This window comes from Oratosquilla oratoria, chromosome 35 (genome assembly GCF_046742065.1).
Source record: "Oratosquilla oratoria isolate Oo_2021 chromosome 35, ASM4674206v1, whole genome shotgun sequence".
Taxonomy (NCBI): Eukaryota; Metazoa; Arthropoda; class Malacostraca; order Stomatopoda; family Squillidae; genus Oratosquilla; species Oratosquilla oratoria.
The window spans coordinates 13,748,102-13,768,830 of NC_134811.1; the positions used below are offsets into that span (position 1 = coordinate 13,748,102).

General features: G+C 38.9%; 1 protein-coding gene across 1 annotated transcript; it reads left to right on the top strand.

Annotated features, from left to right (window-relative positions):
• The first annotated feature begins 5,840 nt into the window (after nt 1-5,840).
• LOC143018548 (uncharacterized) lies at nt 5,841-20,357 on the top strand. Its single transcript, XM_076174003.1, has 5 exons — nt 5,841-6,076; nt 8,300-8,340; nt 8,798-8,898; nt 14,684-14,779; nt 18,681-20,357. The coding sequence occupies exons 1-5, from the start codon at nt 5,992-5,994 to the stop codon at nt 18,742-18,744; spliced, it is 387 nt and encodes a 128-aa protein (XP_076030118.1). The 5' UTR covers nt 5,841-5,991; the 3' UTR covers nt 18,745-20,357.
• The last annotated feature ends 372 nt before the right edge of the window (nt 20,358-20,729 follow it).

A 20,729-nucleotide genomic window follows, 5' to 3' on the forward strand; every position in this document is an offset into this window, starting at 1 on the left:
TATATATATGTATATATATGTGTATATATGTGTATATATATATATATACATATATATATAGATAGATAGATAGGTAAAGATAGATATACATGAATTGGTGAGTAAAAGACAGGACCACACGAGCTTTGCTCGTCTCCTGTACACCTATTAGATAGATACACCTACAAGCATGTGCACACGGACAACACATACAAAGGTAACACAAAACAATTAGGGTTCAAAGAACAAAGGTCATACATGACAAATCTATCTAGTTGCAATGAAGGCAGCAGAAATCCTGTAAGAGAGAGAAGGCTGGGTGAATTGCATTTATCTAGACCTGGAGAAAGCTTTTGACAAGGTACAGAGTGAAAGGCTACCGTAAATATTCATTAGAGAATGGTGAAAACATTGAGCTGAGTCACTGAAGTGGATTGAAAAATGTCATGGAAGGGATGAAGTGGAAGAGATGGGAACACTTTTAGTGGAAGGGATAAGTGGAGTCCTACGGTAATTAATCGGTACTGGCGCCGGTCGTTTTCTTATCAGAGAAAATAACTAAGGACATGAAAAGGGATCGTAGATAAAAATGAAGATAACAGGTGAGTTATCACATGTAATTTACTGTTCTGTTCAGACAAAATATATAAAGCTATTTGAAACTAAACACCAGTATATGTACTGTGATTTAGAGTTCTTGATATTAGAAATCTTCGAAATTTATAAATTTCTAATATTCGGGACAAAACGTAGGCTATAGGTTACATAATTAAGAAGTGCTTCTAGCACATGGAATTATCAAGATTTCGTTTTTTTTTTCCAAGTGTTGAATTCTTAATTTTGGAACTTCCTAATAGAAAAGTATCTAAACATAATCAAGAAATGATAGTAGCAATACAGCCTACAGATTGGAGAGGAACTAAAATAAATGGAAAAAGGATAACAGTGTATTAATAAATCACCAAAGGATTAGGAGAGGAACAGAGGGAGTAATTGGTGAGGAACAGTGTGGATTTAAGACGGGTAGAGGTTGTGTAGATCAGATCTTTGTGGTAAGACAGATATGTGAGAAAGCTATAGGAAAGGGGAAGGATGTTTTTTGGGCTTTTATGGATCTGGAAAAGGCTTGCGATAGGGTAGACAGAAAGGCACTGTGGGAGGTTATGCAGATATACGGGATAGGAGGAAAGCTTCTGGGAGCTGTCAAGAGTTTTTATGAGAGTAGTAGAGCTTGTGTCAGGATTAGAAATGGAGAGAGTGAGTGGTTTGAGGTAAAGGTGGGACTTCGTCAAGGATGCGTTATGTCGCCCTGGCTGTTCAACTTATACATGGATGGGGTAGTGCGAGAGGTAAATGCAAGGGTAGTGGGTCAAGGATTGGAGATGGTTAAAGAAAATGGAGAAAAGTGGGGGGTGAGCCAGCTGTTGTTTGCTGACGACACTGCGCTTGTGGCAGGATCGGAGGAGGGATTGAGGAAGCTGGTGACAGAGTTTGGGAGAGTATGTGATAGAAGAAAGATAAATGTGGGTAAAAGTAAGGTGATGAGATGTACAAGGGGTGAAAGTGGCAGTAGACTGGAAGTGAGCATTAAGGGAAAGCGACTGGAGGAAGTGGATAGTTTTAGATACTTGGGTGCAAATGTGGCAGGAAAAGGTGGAGTGAAGGTGGAGGTAGAATGTAGATTGAGAGAAGTGAGTAAATGCCTTGGTGGACTGAAGAGTGTAATGAGGAATAGACATTTGGGAATGGATGCTAAGAGGAGACTATATGAAGGAGTGATTGTGCCAACAGCACTGTATGGGGCAGAAACATGGAACATAAGAGAGGAAGAGAGAAGGAGTTTGAATGTGTTTGAGATGAAGTGTTTGAGAAGTATGATGGGGGTTACTAGGCTAGATAGAGTGAGAAATTAGGAGGTGAGGAGGAGAACAGGGGTGGAAAGGGAGTTGGGAGATAGGGTTGATGAAAGAGTATTAGGATGGTTTGGTCACGTGGAAAGAATGAGTGAAGAAAGACTAGTAAAAGAAGTATGGAAGGCAGATGTGGGGGGAGTGAACATGAGGGGACGTCCTAGGATGAGATGGATGGATGGGGTGAAGGGGGCTTTGAGGAAGAGGGGAATGTCTGTTGAAGAAGGACGGGAGAGGACAGAAGACAGAGGTGAATGGAGAATGGTTGTATATGGATGATGTTGTGATGCATGAGGTGGAATGGGCGGGGGGATGGGGGATGAGGTAGTATGTGTGAGCAAATTTTAACGCAGCCCGAAGGGATTTCTCCCCGTCTTCTCCTTCTATGCATGGGGGGACGGAGAGGGGGGTCACCGATTTAATGGAGCGGCCTTGCTGTGGATGTGCTGTGTCTTGCGACACTGCTTCTGACCCAGGGCAGTGGACAGGGTGCAGGGATGACCCGTCATCCAGGAGGTGCTAAGATAAGAGGGAGGGTGGAGGGGTGTGTGGAGTGTATTCAGGGATGGAATGGGTGGGAATGATTTTATGCCTTTTCCTTTTTGGCTACCTCCCTTGTAAGGGGGAAAAAGCCTTGGTATATGTATATGTATGTACCAAAATATCTACCCAAGTACGATTAATCATTATACATTTTTGTCAGAAGAGCAGTACAGTATGCATGATTGAAGGAATCAAATTGGCATTCAGTTTCATGGACCTATTGTAGCTCATGCAATCTGTGTCGTTGCAAATACAACCACAAGCTTTACTGTACTGATTCAAATAGTGTATGTAATGACAGGTGTATTTTGTAACCCAGGAGAAAACGGGGCATGCATGAACTAGAACACATGAGTTGAGTAAAGATATAATAATGATAAAAAGCATAAGTGTAGCCTTTAAGTTAATAAAAAAAAAAAAAATCCACACTGAGTGTAGCTCTTTATTAAGATTATAGATTCCGGAAATTTCCATTGTTCGGAACAAAAATATTTTTATTTTACTGTTTTTTTTTTAATTATTATTATTACAGTGTTTAGATCTTTTGTTGTCCACCATTGTCTAGATTTGTCACCTTCATCGATTACACTGTAATACGATTTTTGTCATTGACAAAAAAAAAAAAAAAAAAAAAAAAAAAAAAAAAAATCCAACTCCTTTCATTGCAAAACAATAGAAAATGTCTATTATTCCTGTCAGACTTTGCTTTTGTGGCTTTTAGAATTATTTTTGCCCCCAAATAGCTAAATTTCACCAATTTTGGACGGAAAACGAAAAACATAAATTCAAATATATATACATTTTAATCTTCTGAAACAACATTTTATTATCAATTTTTTCTTGACTTGAATGAATACAAATTACTTTCACGTATGAGTCCCCAAATGTAGTCTCCCGTCATGTTTTCACTGAAGGATCCCTTATATCTTTGTTCTTGATGGAAGTGGCCCCCTTGTTCCTCTGAATATGCTCCCATATTCGCCTTGAAGTTGTTGAGGTGAGCATCTAGTATACGAACCTTCAAGGACATTCTGCAGCCTATCTCACCATAGCTCTTAACTAAAGCTTCAACCAATTCCATATAGTTATCAGCCTTATTGTTGCCAAGAAAGCCATGTACTACAACAATGAAACACTCCCAAGCCTTTTTTTATCCTTTTCTCTGAGCTACTGTAGAAATTCCTAGCACTCCATAATTTTCCTTACTTGTGGTCCAATGAAGATACCTTTGTCTCTGAAAGCTTAGGAAAGTAGTCTTGAAAATATTTGAAGGCAGCAGGCTCCTTGTCAAGAGCTATAACAAACTGTTTCATGAGACCCAGTTTGATGTGTAGTTGAGGAAACAAAACCGCTTGAGGATTCACCAATAGCTTATGTTTGATATTGTGTGCTCCCACTGTAGTCTTAGTCTTTGGAGGCCAGTCCCATAGGCAAAGAAAGTCTCATCAAGAAAACCACCATCTTGAAGTCTCCAATAATTTCCAAGCCATACTTGTTGTAGTTCAAAGCTTCCAGAAGAAGAAGCTTTACACTACTGTAGTCCTCCTTAAGATGCAGAGAATGAGCAAGAGGTAGAGATGGATATATTTTCTACTGTGCAGAAGGACAGCTTTCAGAAGGAGCTGTCAATGAAAACTCTCCATTTATTTGCATTGCGATCAAATCCAACAGCATCAAACAAGCCTGATACATCATTGCAATAGCATAGCCTGTCCTCCTTTGCAAAGAAGCTGGAGAAACCACTGTGACGTTTTCTTTGGCTGGTCACTTGCACACTGCCATCAAGTAAATCCCATTCCTTCAGCCTTGAAGTCAAAAGCTCAACATTTGACTGCCAAATCAAGATCTCTGATGAGGTCATTGAAGTCTCTTTGGTTTGATTAGTAAGGATTCCTCCCAACTACAACTGTATCTGTTGATGTTACAATCCTCTTCTCTGTTTAACTCATCTTCTGACTTGCTGCTTTCTTCTGATAACTGAGTTCTTTCTGGAGGAGCTGGTGAAGGAAGATTAGCACTCTGTGGTACTGATGCAATGGAAGATGGAATGTCTGGATAGAGAGCAGTTGCATTTTTTTTTCCAGGTTGGCATTTGGAAGGATCCACCATGCAGAAAATGCAGTCAGTTGAGTGACCGGTAGGTTCACGCCATATTCTAGGAATAGTAAATTTCATGGCTTTGTTTCCCACCTCTATACCATCCTGTAAAAAAAAAAAAAAAAAAAAAAAAAAAAAAGTTACAAGTTTCTGTTAAACTGGTTTTATTTTTACTGTAATCGTTAACTGGATTTTACTCTCGAAAAAATAACAGCCATATTTCCTTCCAGTGTTCCCTTACGCTGCTTCTCACCTTTTCACCCATTTTCCGGTAGGCCGTTTGGCCTGTCGGCGACCATCCGACAGGCCTAACAGTGTCCAGGTCTTGTCTTGGTCACCAACTGGCATACAAAGATAAGCTTTGTGAGCTTTACACGATTTTCCAGATGCTGTCACAGAGAACTTCTTTGCTTTTGACGAATTTACCACATTTGTAGCAGAATACATCTGGAGAATGAGTGCAGCCTCTTGGTGGCATTTCTAGAATGTTCTGGAAAAGTCTACATGGAATAGAATTTTCTAAAGTGTTCTAGAAACTTCTGAAAAATTGTATAACATTCTGGAACATTTAAGATTTCTGAAATATAAGCAAATTCTTAATATGAGAGATTCCTTGCTAGATCTGGTCAGTTTAAGAATTATCTTATTAATTAAAATCTTTAGAACACTTTATATTCTTTCCTGTTTTAGCTTATTTAACATTTAAAAAACAATTAGATAAGTAATATCCTATTCTAACCTACCCTGTCATGAAAACCAATTATTGTTTTTATTGGTTTTCATTTAGTAACCCGCACTATAATGGAATATTAAAGCAAAAATGTAAATTCATTGTTCTAACCACAAAAGCAAAGTTTTAGGATATTTTTTTTCTATTTTATTTATATGGAAATAACTGGAGATTTAGGGTTTGGGCCAAGGAGAAGACAAATCCGAAATTTTGTTAGCTGGTGTTATTGGACATTTTCATACTTCACATTTCCAAAAGAGAAAACTGTTTATTCAGATTATCACTTCACTGCAACCTGAAATATATTTCCTCGGTCTATTTGGCATAATAGTTCCTCGATATTCAAACGCATGCAGTGAACATTATAAGTCATTCATGGACAGAGGAAGTGTTGCCAGAACGGTGGGCATAATTTTAATTAACTTCCTGGGACCTGTCCACATACAAAAACGTCATCTGTTCATTTAATCATACTTTTCTTATCGTATGGTTATGGTCTGAAGGAAAGGTTAGAAATTAAAAGTCAAGCGAATTGGCGTTTTTATACAAATGCATGGTATTGCTATTACTGTCCAAAAGTTCACGTAGAAACAAATGACAAAAGACAACAACAAAAACAAGTTGTTGCCAATCAGCTGTGAGATCAGCAGGAACAGATTCCTGAGACCGTGGTGTATCCCGGCAGTGGCCTTGAGACAAACTACTTAGTAGTGTGGCATTAATAGATCAGAGATGGCTCTTTTATATCGTTCTCTAATAAGAAAAGCCGATAAATTGGTTCCGGCACGTTTTCATCCATTTTGGAATCATGAAGCAGGTAAATTGTGCTTATGAGTTACGTTCATATGTTAAATATATAGTTATTATTTTTGTTATTAATGACATCAAAGTATTTATTATTTTCTCATACAATTAGTAGTTAATGCAATGTGAGGAAATATTCAGATCTAACAAATCCTTATTAAAGATTAATTTGCCTACCATAATCATATGTAATCTAACCTAACTTTAACTTACTTATATTTTTATAATCTAATAACTAATTGGTAAATACATTTCTCAAAAATATTTACTGGTCAAAATATTTCAACAAAATTCCACCACAGTTAATTAGACTAAATATTTGTTTATTCTATGCTATGGGTTTCTGTGCCAATCAATAAGGATTGAGAGGTTTCTTGGAGATTTCTAGTCCACCACCAGTAGAAACCGGGTTTCTGGGGTGTTTACCTTGACCCATGAGATTCTGGAATCTTATTGAAAAAATGGGCAAAATGTGTTTGTCTGATACTAGAATAAGAATGGAACCAAATCCAGATAGTATTCTGTTCTGTCAGGCTTAGGTGTAAGTTAGGATAGGCTTTGACAAATATTCGTTGAAATTTTACAATTTGGCATGTGTCACAAATGGCTATGGTTTTGACCCAAAAAAATTATATATTGCTTTTATTTCTGGTGAATTTTCCTGTAGAATAGCCTCAGTGATGGTAGTATAATTAATTATATTTCTAGCTGTAATTGAACATTCAACCCTCATTCTGGTACATCCAGAAAAACTAATGTCTTGTCATAGTTGATAGACAATACAGTAAATGTTGAGGACCATTTGTATCGTAATTTTCAAAAATAAACATGTTTTTCTGAACTTATATGGGCGTAATAAAAGAAGGGTTTCTCTAACATTGTTTTTGCAGAATAAATCATTTTGCCTTGTTTAGTACCAGAGGGTAGGAAAGGAAATCATGTTTGCGGATTGTACCTCCAGGATATCTGTGCCCATATGAACAAATAGTGATAATACTACCAAAGATTACTTGATATGCTCTGTAACTGCTTCAGGGTGAAAATAGTGAGCTGGTTATATATCACCATATGATGAATAAATGATGGCCAACACAAAATGATAACATTGATACATTACTCAACCAAGAATGCACCATTTTTTCATAATTTGTGGAGTTAAAGATACAAATTAACTTAACCCACCCTAATCTAACATACCTAAACCCTTGTTATTGTGGCAAAGGATTAATATATTCTTTGCTCTCCCTACTCTGCAGGGGATTGGAGCTGGGGGCTGTAATGGAAAAAAATGGTATACTTGGGGAAGTGATAAATTGGTTGTATTATTTGGAAGGTTAAATATTACTCTTATTACTGTATTTGTATCCAATTATTTTTATTTATGATAACTTAGAAAAATTGACAACTTACAATCATGGAAAAAATTAAAACTAAATGTCCAGAAATAAAAAAGAAGTGGAGTATAAATTTTTATTAATTTATTAACTTAGGAATTATTTTCACTATTAAGTATTTTTGTCAATTTGATGTTTGAAATAAGTCCTTCAAGAAAAAAATACTAAAGACAATGAAGATGAAGTATGTAACTGATTTTCTGAAATTTGAAGTGTACTGAACTTAGCATGGCACCACATATTATTATTTAAATGTCTTTGGTACTAAGGAGTTGTCACAGAAATTAATAGCATAGCCTGTTGCAGGTGGAATGAAAGGAATGATACCTCATGGCTCGAAAGGTGTTGAGGTTGACCACAACCTCTATCACCTTGGGGTTGTTTTGTAATGATCGTAATTATCGAAAGAATAATGCTAGAAGTTTCTTCATGTTATAGATGTTAATCAAATTCATAGAACACTTTCAACAACTTATCCCCAGTCTCACATCTGATTAACATCTGGTGTTTGTTAGAGCCAAATAACATTTGAATCCCCTCTTTCTGAAGTGGTTAGCATAATTAGTAATGATTATAAAGATTTAATTGTTTGTGCAGGAAGTTAAAATAAGATATATATATAATGTTTGGTAAGACCTTCATAAGCATAGTATTCACCAAGCTTTAGTGAGAATAAAATACTTTAAAGTGACCAGCAACTTGATTTTTGAACATGACATCATTCAAAAATATGGATTTTTGAGTGTAATAAATGTATAACTGTTATACTTAAACTTATGCCCTTATCATCTTGTACACATTTCCATGAATTTGAATATTAACATTAGTTTTTTTTTTTGCAGGTCCTAAAACTGTATTCTTCTGGGCACCATGCTTTAAATGGGTGAGTTATTGATTTTTTTTTTTTTTTTTTTTTTTTTTTTTAATTTGGTGTTCTACACATATATGAGCATGTGACTCCTTCAGTCTGGTACTGTATTCATGTTCTTGTTCTGAGCAAAGCCATATGTATTTATTCTACAGAAGGCACAGTATTTGCAATAAGTGACATTATACTGAAGACTGGCTGAGTCAGAGCATGCACCACAGTCAGTAGAAATCCATTCACCACCTCTCCCATCCCAGCTCCTTGAAGGTGGAGGTTACTCTGTCCCTGGATAATACTGAGGGGTCATGCATAATGAAGACACCCATTTCATGGGGCCAGTGCTTCAAGTGAATGGATTAATTTTGTGTCAGAATTTGGCAGAACAAATTTTGTTGAATACAGCACTTAGTTGAAGGCCTAAATTATATTATTAGGCTCATAATTTCAAAAGTCGTGTCATTCACTTTGACAGGGTCTAGTTATTGCTGGCTTAGGAGATTTGGCTCGCCCAGCTGAGAAGCTTTCCTTTTCTCAGTCTTCTGCACTTGCTGCCACTGGGTCAATCTGGTCAAGGTGAGTGATTTAATGTTTTCATTATGTTACTGTATTTAGTGTCGGCCCCTTGGTGCTACACCTCTAGAGGGAGGTGAGAGTGACAAGATTTGAAAATGGGCAGCAGGTAAATTATTCTTCCTGATGTCCTTCATGCAAAACCACCACAAGATACTTGTCATTGGTACCTTTTTGATGAGTAAAAGAAGGTAATTGCCCCTTTCCTTCATAAATACAGTTTTAAGGCCATCATTTGGTAATGGTAAAGTAATAGATGCAAAAGTATATGTGTGTATGAACACACACACACCTGGGAAAAAACAGTTTTCCACACAGAGTGGTGGATATCTGGAACAAACTGGATAAAGCAGTAGTGTGTGCAAAAACTAAACATGAATTTAAGAGCATGCTAGACACTGCGAGATACAAAGACGGGACACCACGAGCATAGCTCCCCTTCCCGTAAGATACAACTAGGTAAATACACAGAGGCTAGGTATGATATACAGGTACACCTCACCTTAAGTCGTTAATTGGTTCCAGGAGACACGACGTAAGTTGAAAAACGACGTAAGTTGAATTTGCTTATATGTAGGCTAGGTAGGCCTGGTGTAGCCTAGGCTAAACTGCTAATAGCCATTCCCCAGTACTGTATTTTACTTATGAATGCAGATTAATAAAAACCTATTTTAAGTTTCCAAACAAAACGTGTATTTATTATTTTGTAATTAAGTATAAAAAAATAAAAAAAAGTACCTGTACTTACTTTACCAATGTGTGCAATTTGGTGATGTTTACATTGCTAAAAGCTATTTCCCTGTGCTGTACTTTATGAATGCATTGTCAATAACATATGGTAAAACAAAACAAAACAAATAAATAAAAACTATTTTGAGTAATAAGTGAAAAATAAAATAAAGTATTTTTAATTTACCAATGCAGTACATACAGTATGTTGATGTTTAAAATGTAGATGTTTTATCATCGCCATTTTATCCTCCAGCGAAATATCATGACGCTTAGCAATTTCACTAGGACTTTTCTTAGGGGGCATGGGGGCAAATATTACAGTTGCAAATGAATGCTAATAAGAAAATCTACAAAACTTCAGTAAACAGATCATAATCCAAAACAATTGTGGGATTTGAGACACCGCTTAACGGTAGATACAGTATTAGAACTACTATTGCCCTGACAAATAAGAAAATCAGTTGATTTTATGTTCTAGTGAATTAGGCCATACTGCTTTATGGTATGTATTTTAGAATAAAAGCATGTAAAATGATATTAAGTTTCAGTAACTGAAACTTAATATCATTTTACATGCTTTTATTCTTATTTTATGTAACATGAATTTATGTACTTAAAATGTTTTTTGGTGTATATGGGATTCCATTATTATTGGCTGACCAACGTAATGTCAAGTAAAACGACAACTTGAATTTTATTTTTCCATATATTATTTTTGAAAACCGACGTATCTTCGAAAACGAAGTAAGCTGAGGTGTGCCTGTATTGGAGAGTAGGAGACGGGACCCAATGGATGTTGCTCCTCTCCTGTATACTACAGTTAGATAAATATACAGACATACACACACACTTTTTTTTTTCATATATCTCCAGCTTTTCTTCTCAACCTCTGCACATTTCTTCCTCTTCCTCCTGTACTATCCCTCTCTCTTCCCTTCCACCCCTTGTCCCCCTCCTCCTCTTCCCCCTCCTCCTCTTCCCCCTCCTCCCCCTCCTCCTCCTCTTCCCCCTCCTCCTCCTCCTCCTCCTCCTCCTCCTCCTCCTCCTCCTCCTCCTCCCCTTCCTTTCCTCTCTCTCCTCCTCCCCTTCCTTTCCTCTCTCTCCTCCTCCCTCCTCTCCTCATCCTCCTCCCCTTTATCTCCTACCTAATTCCCTCACTACTTACTCCTCCTCCTCCTGCAGTGTTATGCACTCTTTTTCCTCCTCCCTCTCCCTGCCCCACTCACACCAGCCCTCCCAACTCTGCACCTGAGGGCTGAAAGATTGCTTGGTCCTTACGGCCTCTACCTTCCATCACGCCACTGTTGCTTTTTCTTCTTCTTCTCTCTCCCTTTTGTACTTTCTTCCTTCCATGTTGTTGTTGTTGTCATTCCCTAGACTGGCTAAGCAGTTCTGTCTCCCTAAGAATGCCATAGGTGGAATTGGGTTTTCCCACAAATTCCTTATAGAGAATATATAGTGTGGCATATATGATTATGTACAACAGAGTCTACCATAACCAGGGAGTTGGGTGTGGGTGTGTGCATGTAAGGCCACAGCATTACCCATAGATCACTCATATATGAGCTCTGAGCTCTCTTCTGGGAGGGAAATAGCTGTCAGTCACGAGTCCAACACATGATCCAAGACCATGGTGAATCACATGTACTGTACATACGTGTGTGTGTGTGTGTGTGTGTGTGTGTACATGGTGTGTTTGTATTTACCACTTCCACCTAAGGCAGTTTTGGCAGCCAAGTTGGCATCCTATTTCTTCCTTGTCAGGTGTCATCTTTACTCAGCACATTTTCATCCCAAAATAACTTGACTCTCTTCCACCTCTATCTTCCACCACTCCACTCTTGCTTTATACTAATTCTGCTTGCTAACCCCCAGCATCATACTTTGTAGCCCTTATAAAAGTAACCACCCATAACCATCGAAGGATCTCCCTCGCATGCTCTTTGCCACCCTAGCACCTTCCTTCTTCCAAATTAACACCTAATATTGTTACCACCAGTCCCCCCCCCCTGTACCACTTACTGTATACCACCTAACACAGATATTATATTATACCTGCCTTATTCCACAATTTATCTGACATTGCTCCATCAGAGGCCTCTTTCTGTCTTACTGCCAACCCTCCCCTCTGCTACCCACCCACTTTTTTTTTTTTTTCCATCTCTTGCCATTTGCTAAAATAGCTCACCCACACTTGTTTGAAAGCATCATCCACACTTACACTCACTCACACTCAATGGCGCGGTGGTAGATTTCCCGGCTGCCACAGTGGTGGTCCGTGTTTGAATCTCGTCCAGGGCTGAAATAATTTCAGCATCACTGCGCTTCAAGTCGTTACTCCAACTCTTGTGGGTGGGGAATTGGGTGTGTGTGTGCGTGTAAGGTCACTGCATTACCCATAGATTGGTCATTATGAGCTCTGAGCTCTCTTCTGGGAGGGAAATAGCTGTCGATCACGAGTCCAACACATGATCCAAGACCATGGTGAATCATACACATACACACAATTTATTTTTTATTCCCTGTATCTCCTGTTTTTCCTCTCAACCTCTTTGCACTTTTCTTCGTCTACTATTTTTCCTCTCCCCTCCCTTCCCACCTCATCCCCCTCCTCCTCCCCCTCCTCCTCCTCCTCCTCCTCCTCCTCCTCCTCCTCCTCCTCCTCCTCCTCCTCCTCCTCCTCCTCCTCCTCCTCCTCCTCCTCCTCCCCCCCTTCTCTCACTCCTACCTCCTCCTTCTACCTCATTCCCTCACTACTTCCTCCTCCTCCTCCTGCAGTTCTATGCACTCTTTTTCCTCCTCCACTCTCCCTGCCCCACTCACACCAGCCCTCCCAACTCAGCACCTGAGGGGATGAAGGTTTCCTTGGTCCCTGCCACAGTGCAGCAAGACATGTCTTGCATGCTGCAGGGGAGAACAACCAAAGTTGAATATAATATGTTCACAGCATTCAAAATAAAAATAAAGGTGACATATATTGCAAATAAATAATTTCAGGTGACATTGGGAAAAAGCATTGCTTGATCTATTTGTGATCTCATCCTGGCATGTGGTCCATCTCATACAGATACACGCATACACATGCTGTCTCTCTCCTTATCTCCCTCTCCACTCTCTCTCTCTCTCTCTCATCGTATCTAACCTATTATTACGATGAAAATAGAATGAGAAAGATTGGTATATGTTTTTTTTTTTTTTTTTTTTTTTTTTTTTTTTTTTTTTTTTTTTTTTTTTTTTTTTTTTTTTTTTTTTTTTTATAAGCTCCATATGGGATATTGGCTGCCAAAATTTTACATTGCCAATCTTTTGGTGACTAGTGATATCCCTGTGGACCAGTCTTGCAACATTTCTTTATACTTAGAGTACTCTCTACTCAAAAAAGAATAATGATTACTTTGAACTTCTATCCCTACTTTCTGTTGCCCACCTTAAATCTCTCCTTTACCACCTTTTTGACACCACCTCTGGTGTGGTCTTATTTCCAAGGATAGAAACTGGTAGTTGCCATGAAAATACTGAATATTTTTGTCATTAGCAGGTACATAATTCCTTTTTGGCTTGTTTGCAATGACTTTTTTCAATCTATTTTATTTCATTCATTCATTTTATTTTTTTCTATCTGCTTTTTTTTTTTTTTTTTTTTTCCACTGTAGGTATCTTGAACTGATGTGTGGTCCGTACCACACATATCTTTTTTCATGTTTGAGTGTCTTGTTCCAGTTACACTGTTGGCATAGTGTAAGAAACTTAATATAACATTCCTTTACGATAAGAGATTAATTTTCTCTCAATAAAGAATACTGGTTACTTTTTACTTGTATTGTCTGTGAGATTGATCGAGTAATTGATTCAGTTTAACGTCATGAACTCCCCCTATTAGGATGGTAGGACAGTGTCCTATTAAGAGGACTTTGTAGCATTGAATTTCATGAACTATGCCCTTGGTCCAACTCACTGCAAGTAACAATACTCAAACCTACTCAGCCAGCGAGCCCCTGCACCCTCAAAAGACAATTACAGGCTGCACTAATACAACACCTACAGACGCCGTGAAACAAAAGTCCTCAAAGTCGAGGATCATCGTGACACGAGAGGGATACATACACCTGCTGCAGCCTCCACAAACACAATACACCATCTACACTACATAGCAGAACACCCACACATGACAAGAAAAATCAAAACAACACCCAAATATCTATATCACACACAATTTTTTTTTTTTTTTTTTTCCTACACAACTACCAAACACTAGCCTCCAGAAGTATATTCTTAATCATATTGCTCACTGTTCCATCAACAAACTGAAGGTCAATATATTGCTACATGCCAGACCCCCTGGTATCCATCCCTCAGAATCCCTTTTCCCCCAGGAGTCCTCTTGACCAGACTGCAGTGTGTGGACCATCCAGCCCTTCTGAGTTACCAGAAGAGGCTAGATGACCACATTACAGATAACTGTCCAGGATGCACTTCACTCCATACTATACAACTCATTATGGAGGATTGCATTGTACAGGGAGGTGGGACTGCTCAGCCAGACAGTCTAGGGAATGACAACAGCAACTCTCCTTAAATCTCACCTTCACTACCTGTATGACTCCACCTCTGGTTTGATATGCCCCCAAGCTGCTCCTTTATTAGAAAATTATTATTATTTTTTATATATTTATTTATTTATTTATTTTTTTATTTCTATGTGTTTTTCCTTTTCCATTGACAATTGTAGGCATGAACTATTTTGTTACGTCCATTCCTTAATTTAATGGACAAAAAAGGAGGGGGATCTGTCTGATAGATATAATAAGTTCAACATATTTGTTCAGTTTAATATCAAACTTACCAGAGATTGTGAAAATGAGTTCTTGATATACAGTGATTGTATTGTGAGGGGTTCAGAAATTTATTCAGAGTCACTGGATTTTGTTGCCTCCATAATCCATTAAATGGAGGGCTGAATGTATGTGACTATCATCAGAAATTCCTACAGTAATTTCAGTGATGTTCAGTATCATTCTCAAAATGCCAATTAATGAATTATTTTGGTCTTCCAAAGGTACTCCTTGGTGATACATCCCAGGAATTGGAATCTCTTTAGTGTCAATATCTTTGTGGCCTGCACTGGCATCTACCAGTTGACTCGTATTATCAAGTAAGTATTTAATTATATTTTAGAAATGCAAGATAATGTACAATACATACTTGTGTAATAGTTGATCTTGTAAAAAATAACTCCCTTATAAAAAAATATATATATATATATATACATACATACATACATATACCAAGGCTTTTTCCCCCTTCCAAGGGAGGTAGCCAAAAAGGGAAAGGCATAAAAACACTCCCACCCATTTCATCCCTAAATACCCTCCACACCCCTCCCACCCTTCCTCTCATCTGAGCACCTCCTGGATGACGGGTCATCCCTGCACCCTGCCCACCGCCCTGGGTCAGAAGCAGTGTCGCAAGACACAGCACATCCACAGCAAGGCCGCTTCATTTAATCGGCGACCCCCCCTCTCCGTCCCCCTTTGCATATAAGGCGAGGACGGGGAGAAATCCCTTCGGGCTGCGTCAAAATTTACTCACACATACTACCCCACCCCCCCCCGCCCATTCCTCCTCATGCAGTCACAACATCATCCATATACAACCATTCTCCACTCACCTCTGTCTTCCGTCCTCTCCCTTCCTTCCACAACAGACATTCCCCTCTTCCCCAAAGCCCCCTTCACCCCATCCATCCACCTCATCCTAGGACGTCCCCTCATGTTCACTCCCTCCACATCTGCCTTCCATACCTCTTTTACTAGTCTTTCTTCACTCATTCTTTCCATGTGTCCAAACCATCCTAATATTCTTTCATCAACCCTATCTCCCAAATCCTTTTTTACCCCTGTTCTCCTCCTCACCTCCTCATTTCTCACTCTATCCAGCCTAGTAACCCCCACCATACTTCTCAGACACCTCATCTCAAACACATTCAAACTCCTTCTCTCTTCTTCTCTTATGTTCCACGTTTCTGCCCCATACAGTGCTGTTGGCACAATCACTCCTTCATATAGTCTCCTCTTCGCATCCATTCCCAAATGTCTATTCCTCATTACACTCTTTAAACCACCAAGGCATTTACTCGCTTCTCTCAATCTACATTCTACCTCCACCTTCACTCCACCTTTTCCTGCTACACTTGCACCCAAGTATCTAAAACTATCCACTTCCTCCAGTCGCTCTCCCTTAATGTTCACTTCCAGTCTACTGCCACTTTCACCCCTTGTACATCTCATCACCTTACTTTTACCCACATTTATCTTTAGCTTTCTTCTATCACATACTCTCCCAAACTCTGCCACCAGCTTCCTCAATCCCTCCTCTGACCCTGCCACAAGCGCAGTGTCGTCCGCAAACAACAGCTGGCTCACCTCCCACTTTTCTCCATTTTCTTTAACCATCTCCAATCCCTGACTCACTACCCTAGCATTCACCTCTCGCACCACTCCATCCATGTATAAGTTGAACAGCCAGGGCGACATAACGCATCCTTGACGAAGTCCCACCTTTACTTCAAACCACTCACTCTCTCCATTTCTAATCCTAACACATGCTCTACTACTCTCATAAAAACTCTTGACAGCTCCCAAAAGCTTTCCTCCTATCCCATAAATCTGCATAACCTCCCACAGTGCCTTTCTGTCTACCCTATCATAAGCTTTTTCCAGATCCATAAAAGCCCAAAAAACATCCTTCCCCTTTCCTATAGCTTTCTCACATATCTGTCTTACCACAAAGATCTGATCTACACAACCTCTACCCGTCCTAAATCCACACTGTTCCTCACCAATTACTCCTGTTCCTCTCCTAATCCTCTCAATTAAGATCCTCCCATAAGCCTTCCCTACTACACTCAACAGGCTAATCCCTCTGAAATTACTACATTCACACTTGTCCCCTTTTCCCTTGTAAAGAGGAACTATACAGGCACTACTCCAGTCCTCCGGTACTCTACCCTCTCTCCAGCAAACATTAAATAACCTCACCAACCAGTCCACCATCACTGAACCTCCCTTTTTCAGACATTCTGCATGACATCCATCCAGACCAGGTGCCTTACCTGCTTTCATCATCTTTACAACTGCCTTCACCTCATCCTTCCTTATTTCTCCTCCATTCTCCTCACTCATCACTCTCATTTTCTTCGCATTTCCCACTGCAGCTATCTTTCCTTCCCTATCTTCCTTCACATTCAGCAACTCCCTAAAATATTCTGCCCATCTTCCCCTCACTGCCATCTCTTCCATTATCATCTCTCCATCTGTACCTTTTACCTTTTCTTCCCTACTTGATTCGCCTCCTCTTCCTCTCTTAATTTCTTTCCAAAACATCTTTTTATTACTTTCAAAATTTTCTGTCATACTCCTACCCCATTTCACATCTGCTCTCCTCTTTGCCTCCTTTACCTTTTGCTTTACTTCTCTTTTCTTTTCTTTGTACGTCTCATATGACTCCCCTGTCCTCTTCTGTAACCAATCTGTGAAAGCTTGCTTCTTCTCTTCTACAACCTTCTTTGTTTCCTCATCCCACCATTCACTACCCTTTCTTCTATTTCCCCCTGTCCTTCTTGTTCCACATACCATCCTTGCACACTTTAAGACTCCCTCCTTGAACCATCCCCATTCCTCCTCCACATCCATCTCTGCTCTATCCTTTACTCCCTCCCACTCCTCCTTCAGCTTCTTTTCATACTCCTTCTCCTTTTCCTTTTCATTCAAGGAGTTCACTCTAAGAACCTCCCTACCTTTTGTCCCTTTCCTCCTTCTCCATCTATCCTCCACTCTCAACTTACCTTCCACCAAAAAATGATCTGATATTCCCCCACCCTCTCCCCTTAGCACATGTACATCCTTAACTCTTCCTATCATAATCCTATTTACCACTACATAATCCATTAGCGCTCTATCTACCACCCTTCCCTCCACCACCCTCTCCCATGTGTACTTATGCTTGACTTTCTTCCGAAACACTGTATTTGCTATCATCAACTCTCTTTCTAGACACATTTCCACCATCAACTCTCCACTACGATTCTTTCCTGGAACTCCACACTTCCCAACTACTCCATCGATTGGACCATTTCCCACCCTAGCATTAAGGTCTTCCAGTACTATTACATTGACATTTCTTCCTAAACCCTCTATGCACTCATTTAAATCTATCCAAAAGGCCTCCCTTTCTTCCATGCTCTTCTCACTGCCAGGCCCATATGCACTTACAAAGACCCACATCTCCTTTCCCAGTTTCACCTTCATCCACATTATCCTTGAGGAAACCTCCTTCCACTCCACTACACGTTTACCTATCTCCTCACTTACTAGAATAGCCACCCCTTCCCTCCCTCGCCCTCTCTTCACTCCTGATAACCTCCCCAAGGGGCAGATTCCTAAAACGAAAAGGAAAGGCATAAGGGGTGCTGGAGGGCCTCGGGCCAGCACCCTAAGGTTTGGGTCTTTTAATGTGCGTGGATGTGGTACAGATGAGAGTAAAAGGGAAGAGATAGGTAGTATGTTTGTGAGAAGAAAGATGGATGTGTTGGCTTTGAGTGAAACAAAGTTGAAAGGGAAGGGTGAGTGTAAGTTTGGGAGTGTAAGTGGTGAGGTTTTATATATATATATTTCATGTAAAAGTCATAGTATGCAATTGCATTTTTCTGCCTCTTGTTTATCCAAATATTATGTATGGTTTTTATTGTATTGAGTGCAGGATAGGTGACAAAATCAAAATTGTCCTATTGTGTACTGGCTACTTAACTCTTTCAATATGGTGATGTGTCTGGTGAAAGACAGGTGATTATATGAGGCTGGGTAGGCCAATTCCTGATCTGATAGTAGCCTTGATAGTTTGAGACCGCTTGCAGGACAGAAGCCAGTTCTTAATATCCATTGTATCACCTACTGTAAACCAGAAAGAGGTAAGACACTGTATTGAAAGGGTTAATGGTTGAGATGGTGATGCTAAGAAAAGGAAAAAAGATATTAAAGCATAAATTTCTTTTTCAGCTATGAGCGAAGCAAAGGCAAAGAAGCTGAAGCTGAAGCTGGAGCTGTAGCTGTGAAAGAGTAGGAAAGAGTGTCCTATAAGGAAACAGTGACGACACCTGTTGGGAAACAATGACAACACATGAAGTTCTAAGGAGCACAAATGATCAAATCATGGTGGACCATATCAGGAATCAATGACCCAAGCTCTGAATAAGAATGGCAGTTTTATAGTGATTATGTACATACATATGTATGTGTATATGTATATATATATATATATATATATATATATATATATATATATATATATATATATATATATATATATATACAGTATTTACAGGGAAATAAGGATAGTATTTTAATGCATTTTAAAGATTATATGTATATAGTCAATACAAATTTACAGTATATAATGATGCATCTGGTTGATTCACTATAGCAATCCTGACCTCATTGCATACCCTTGTATAGTGGCAATGTTTTGCTGTTTTGAGAGGAGCCAAGAAAAGAAGGAGGGAGGAATGGTGAATGCAAGTGGAGTATGTGGGGATGAAATGGGTGGGAGTGGATTTATGCCTTTGGCTACCTCCCTTGTCAAAGGGAAGAAGCCTTTGATATATTTATGTATGAGAAAGGAGTATGAAGTACAGTAGGTCCTCACTTATGTTGTAATTGCATTCAAAACACCCAGGACTTACAGCAAATTAGTGCTGTATGATATAAACAGCAAATTAGTGCTGTATGATATAAACCAATCTTAATATATATTAATATGGTCAGAACTCAACCATATATTACAGCCCATTTACTACTGAAAATATTAGTATTACAATACCAATACAATACATCCATAAAACCCACAACCCCAGAATAGCCAGCAGTAATTTTTAGGCCCTCTGTAAAGAAACTTTGAACTTCTATTGACTGTTGAATTGGCATGGGTCTTTATATGGTAAGGAGATAATCCCAACAACAACAAAATGTGATGTGGAACAAAGACATCTACTTGAAGACAACAGTACACAAAATGAGACTGGAATGGGAAGTGGTTAATATTATTCCAGTAAAATTGTTTATGTAGTCATTAAATTCTTGATAGACAAATGATGGAATAACAAATCATGAAACTACTTTCAAAGAGGGTTAGGTAGTGCCTACTTCAGAGGACTTTTTGAAGCAGGGAAGTTAATGTGGTATGCCCTTACTACGAACTTGATGCCAGGGAGGACTCAAACTACATCCCCTAATGAATCATATTATGGCATAACTGATTACCTTCGTTATAATTGTGATGTAATAATGAAACTGTATGAGATGAAATATTTTAGATGAGGGTTTGCTGTAGCTGAAAAATTGTTTCTCAAGGTGTATGTAAATTTTTAATTGCAAAAGTGATTATTAATATTGTGAATTTTCCAGAATATTTACTTTTCTGGTGCAACAATATTCTTAGGTGTTGTAGCTAATTCAACTGACTTCTGTGGTCACTTCATTATGGTGTAAAGCTTAGTTCACAGATGTACATTTTAGTTCTTGTTAATCCATTTGGTTTATGATCATTGTGTAACAAGTATATTAGGCCACTGCCATTATAATTTGAATATTTCAGGCTCAGGAAAATATGGCCTTCCTTAAAGCCATAATTTTTAGAGCATGAATTGTGAAGTGGTTGGAATAAAATGTTCTCTTTTATTAAGATGTATTAATCATTGTAATGTCCTGCAATGAAGGTATGAAAATATCTTGAGTTTATGCACACAGAAGGTCAATGTTCTTGTGATTTTCACTTTGAGTTCATGCTTGAGCTGCGTGGCAATTTCAATATCTTTGTTGGCGATAGCCAGTCCTTCTATCCTTGGGAATGGTATTACCTTGAAGATGTGGAATCATAAAGGTAAAAGAGATTTAAGAAAGGTAGCTGAATGGGAAGCTTACTTTACCTAGATATGGACCAAAAGGTCTCCTGTTGGCATGCTCCGCCTTTGTAATTACTGGCTGAGTGAGTTAGGGCATTGTTACTTGCAGCGGAGGTTGAGGAGATGGCGGATTCAAACCCTGCCAGTG

Coding starts and splice junctions, on each gene's coding strand:
- LOC143018548 (XM_076174003.1), top strand. CDS start 5,992: ATGGCTCTTTTATATCGTTCTCTAATAAGAAAAGCCGATAAATTGGTT. Junction 6,077..8,299: donor ATTTTGGAATCATGAAGCAG/GTAAATTGTGCT, acceptor TTTTTTTTGCAG/GTCCTAAAACTGTATTCTTC. Junction 8,899..14,683: donor ACTGGGTCAATCTGGTCAAG/GTGAGTGATTTA, acceptor GGTCTTCCAAAG/GTACTCCTTGGTGATACATC.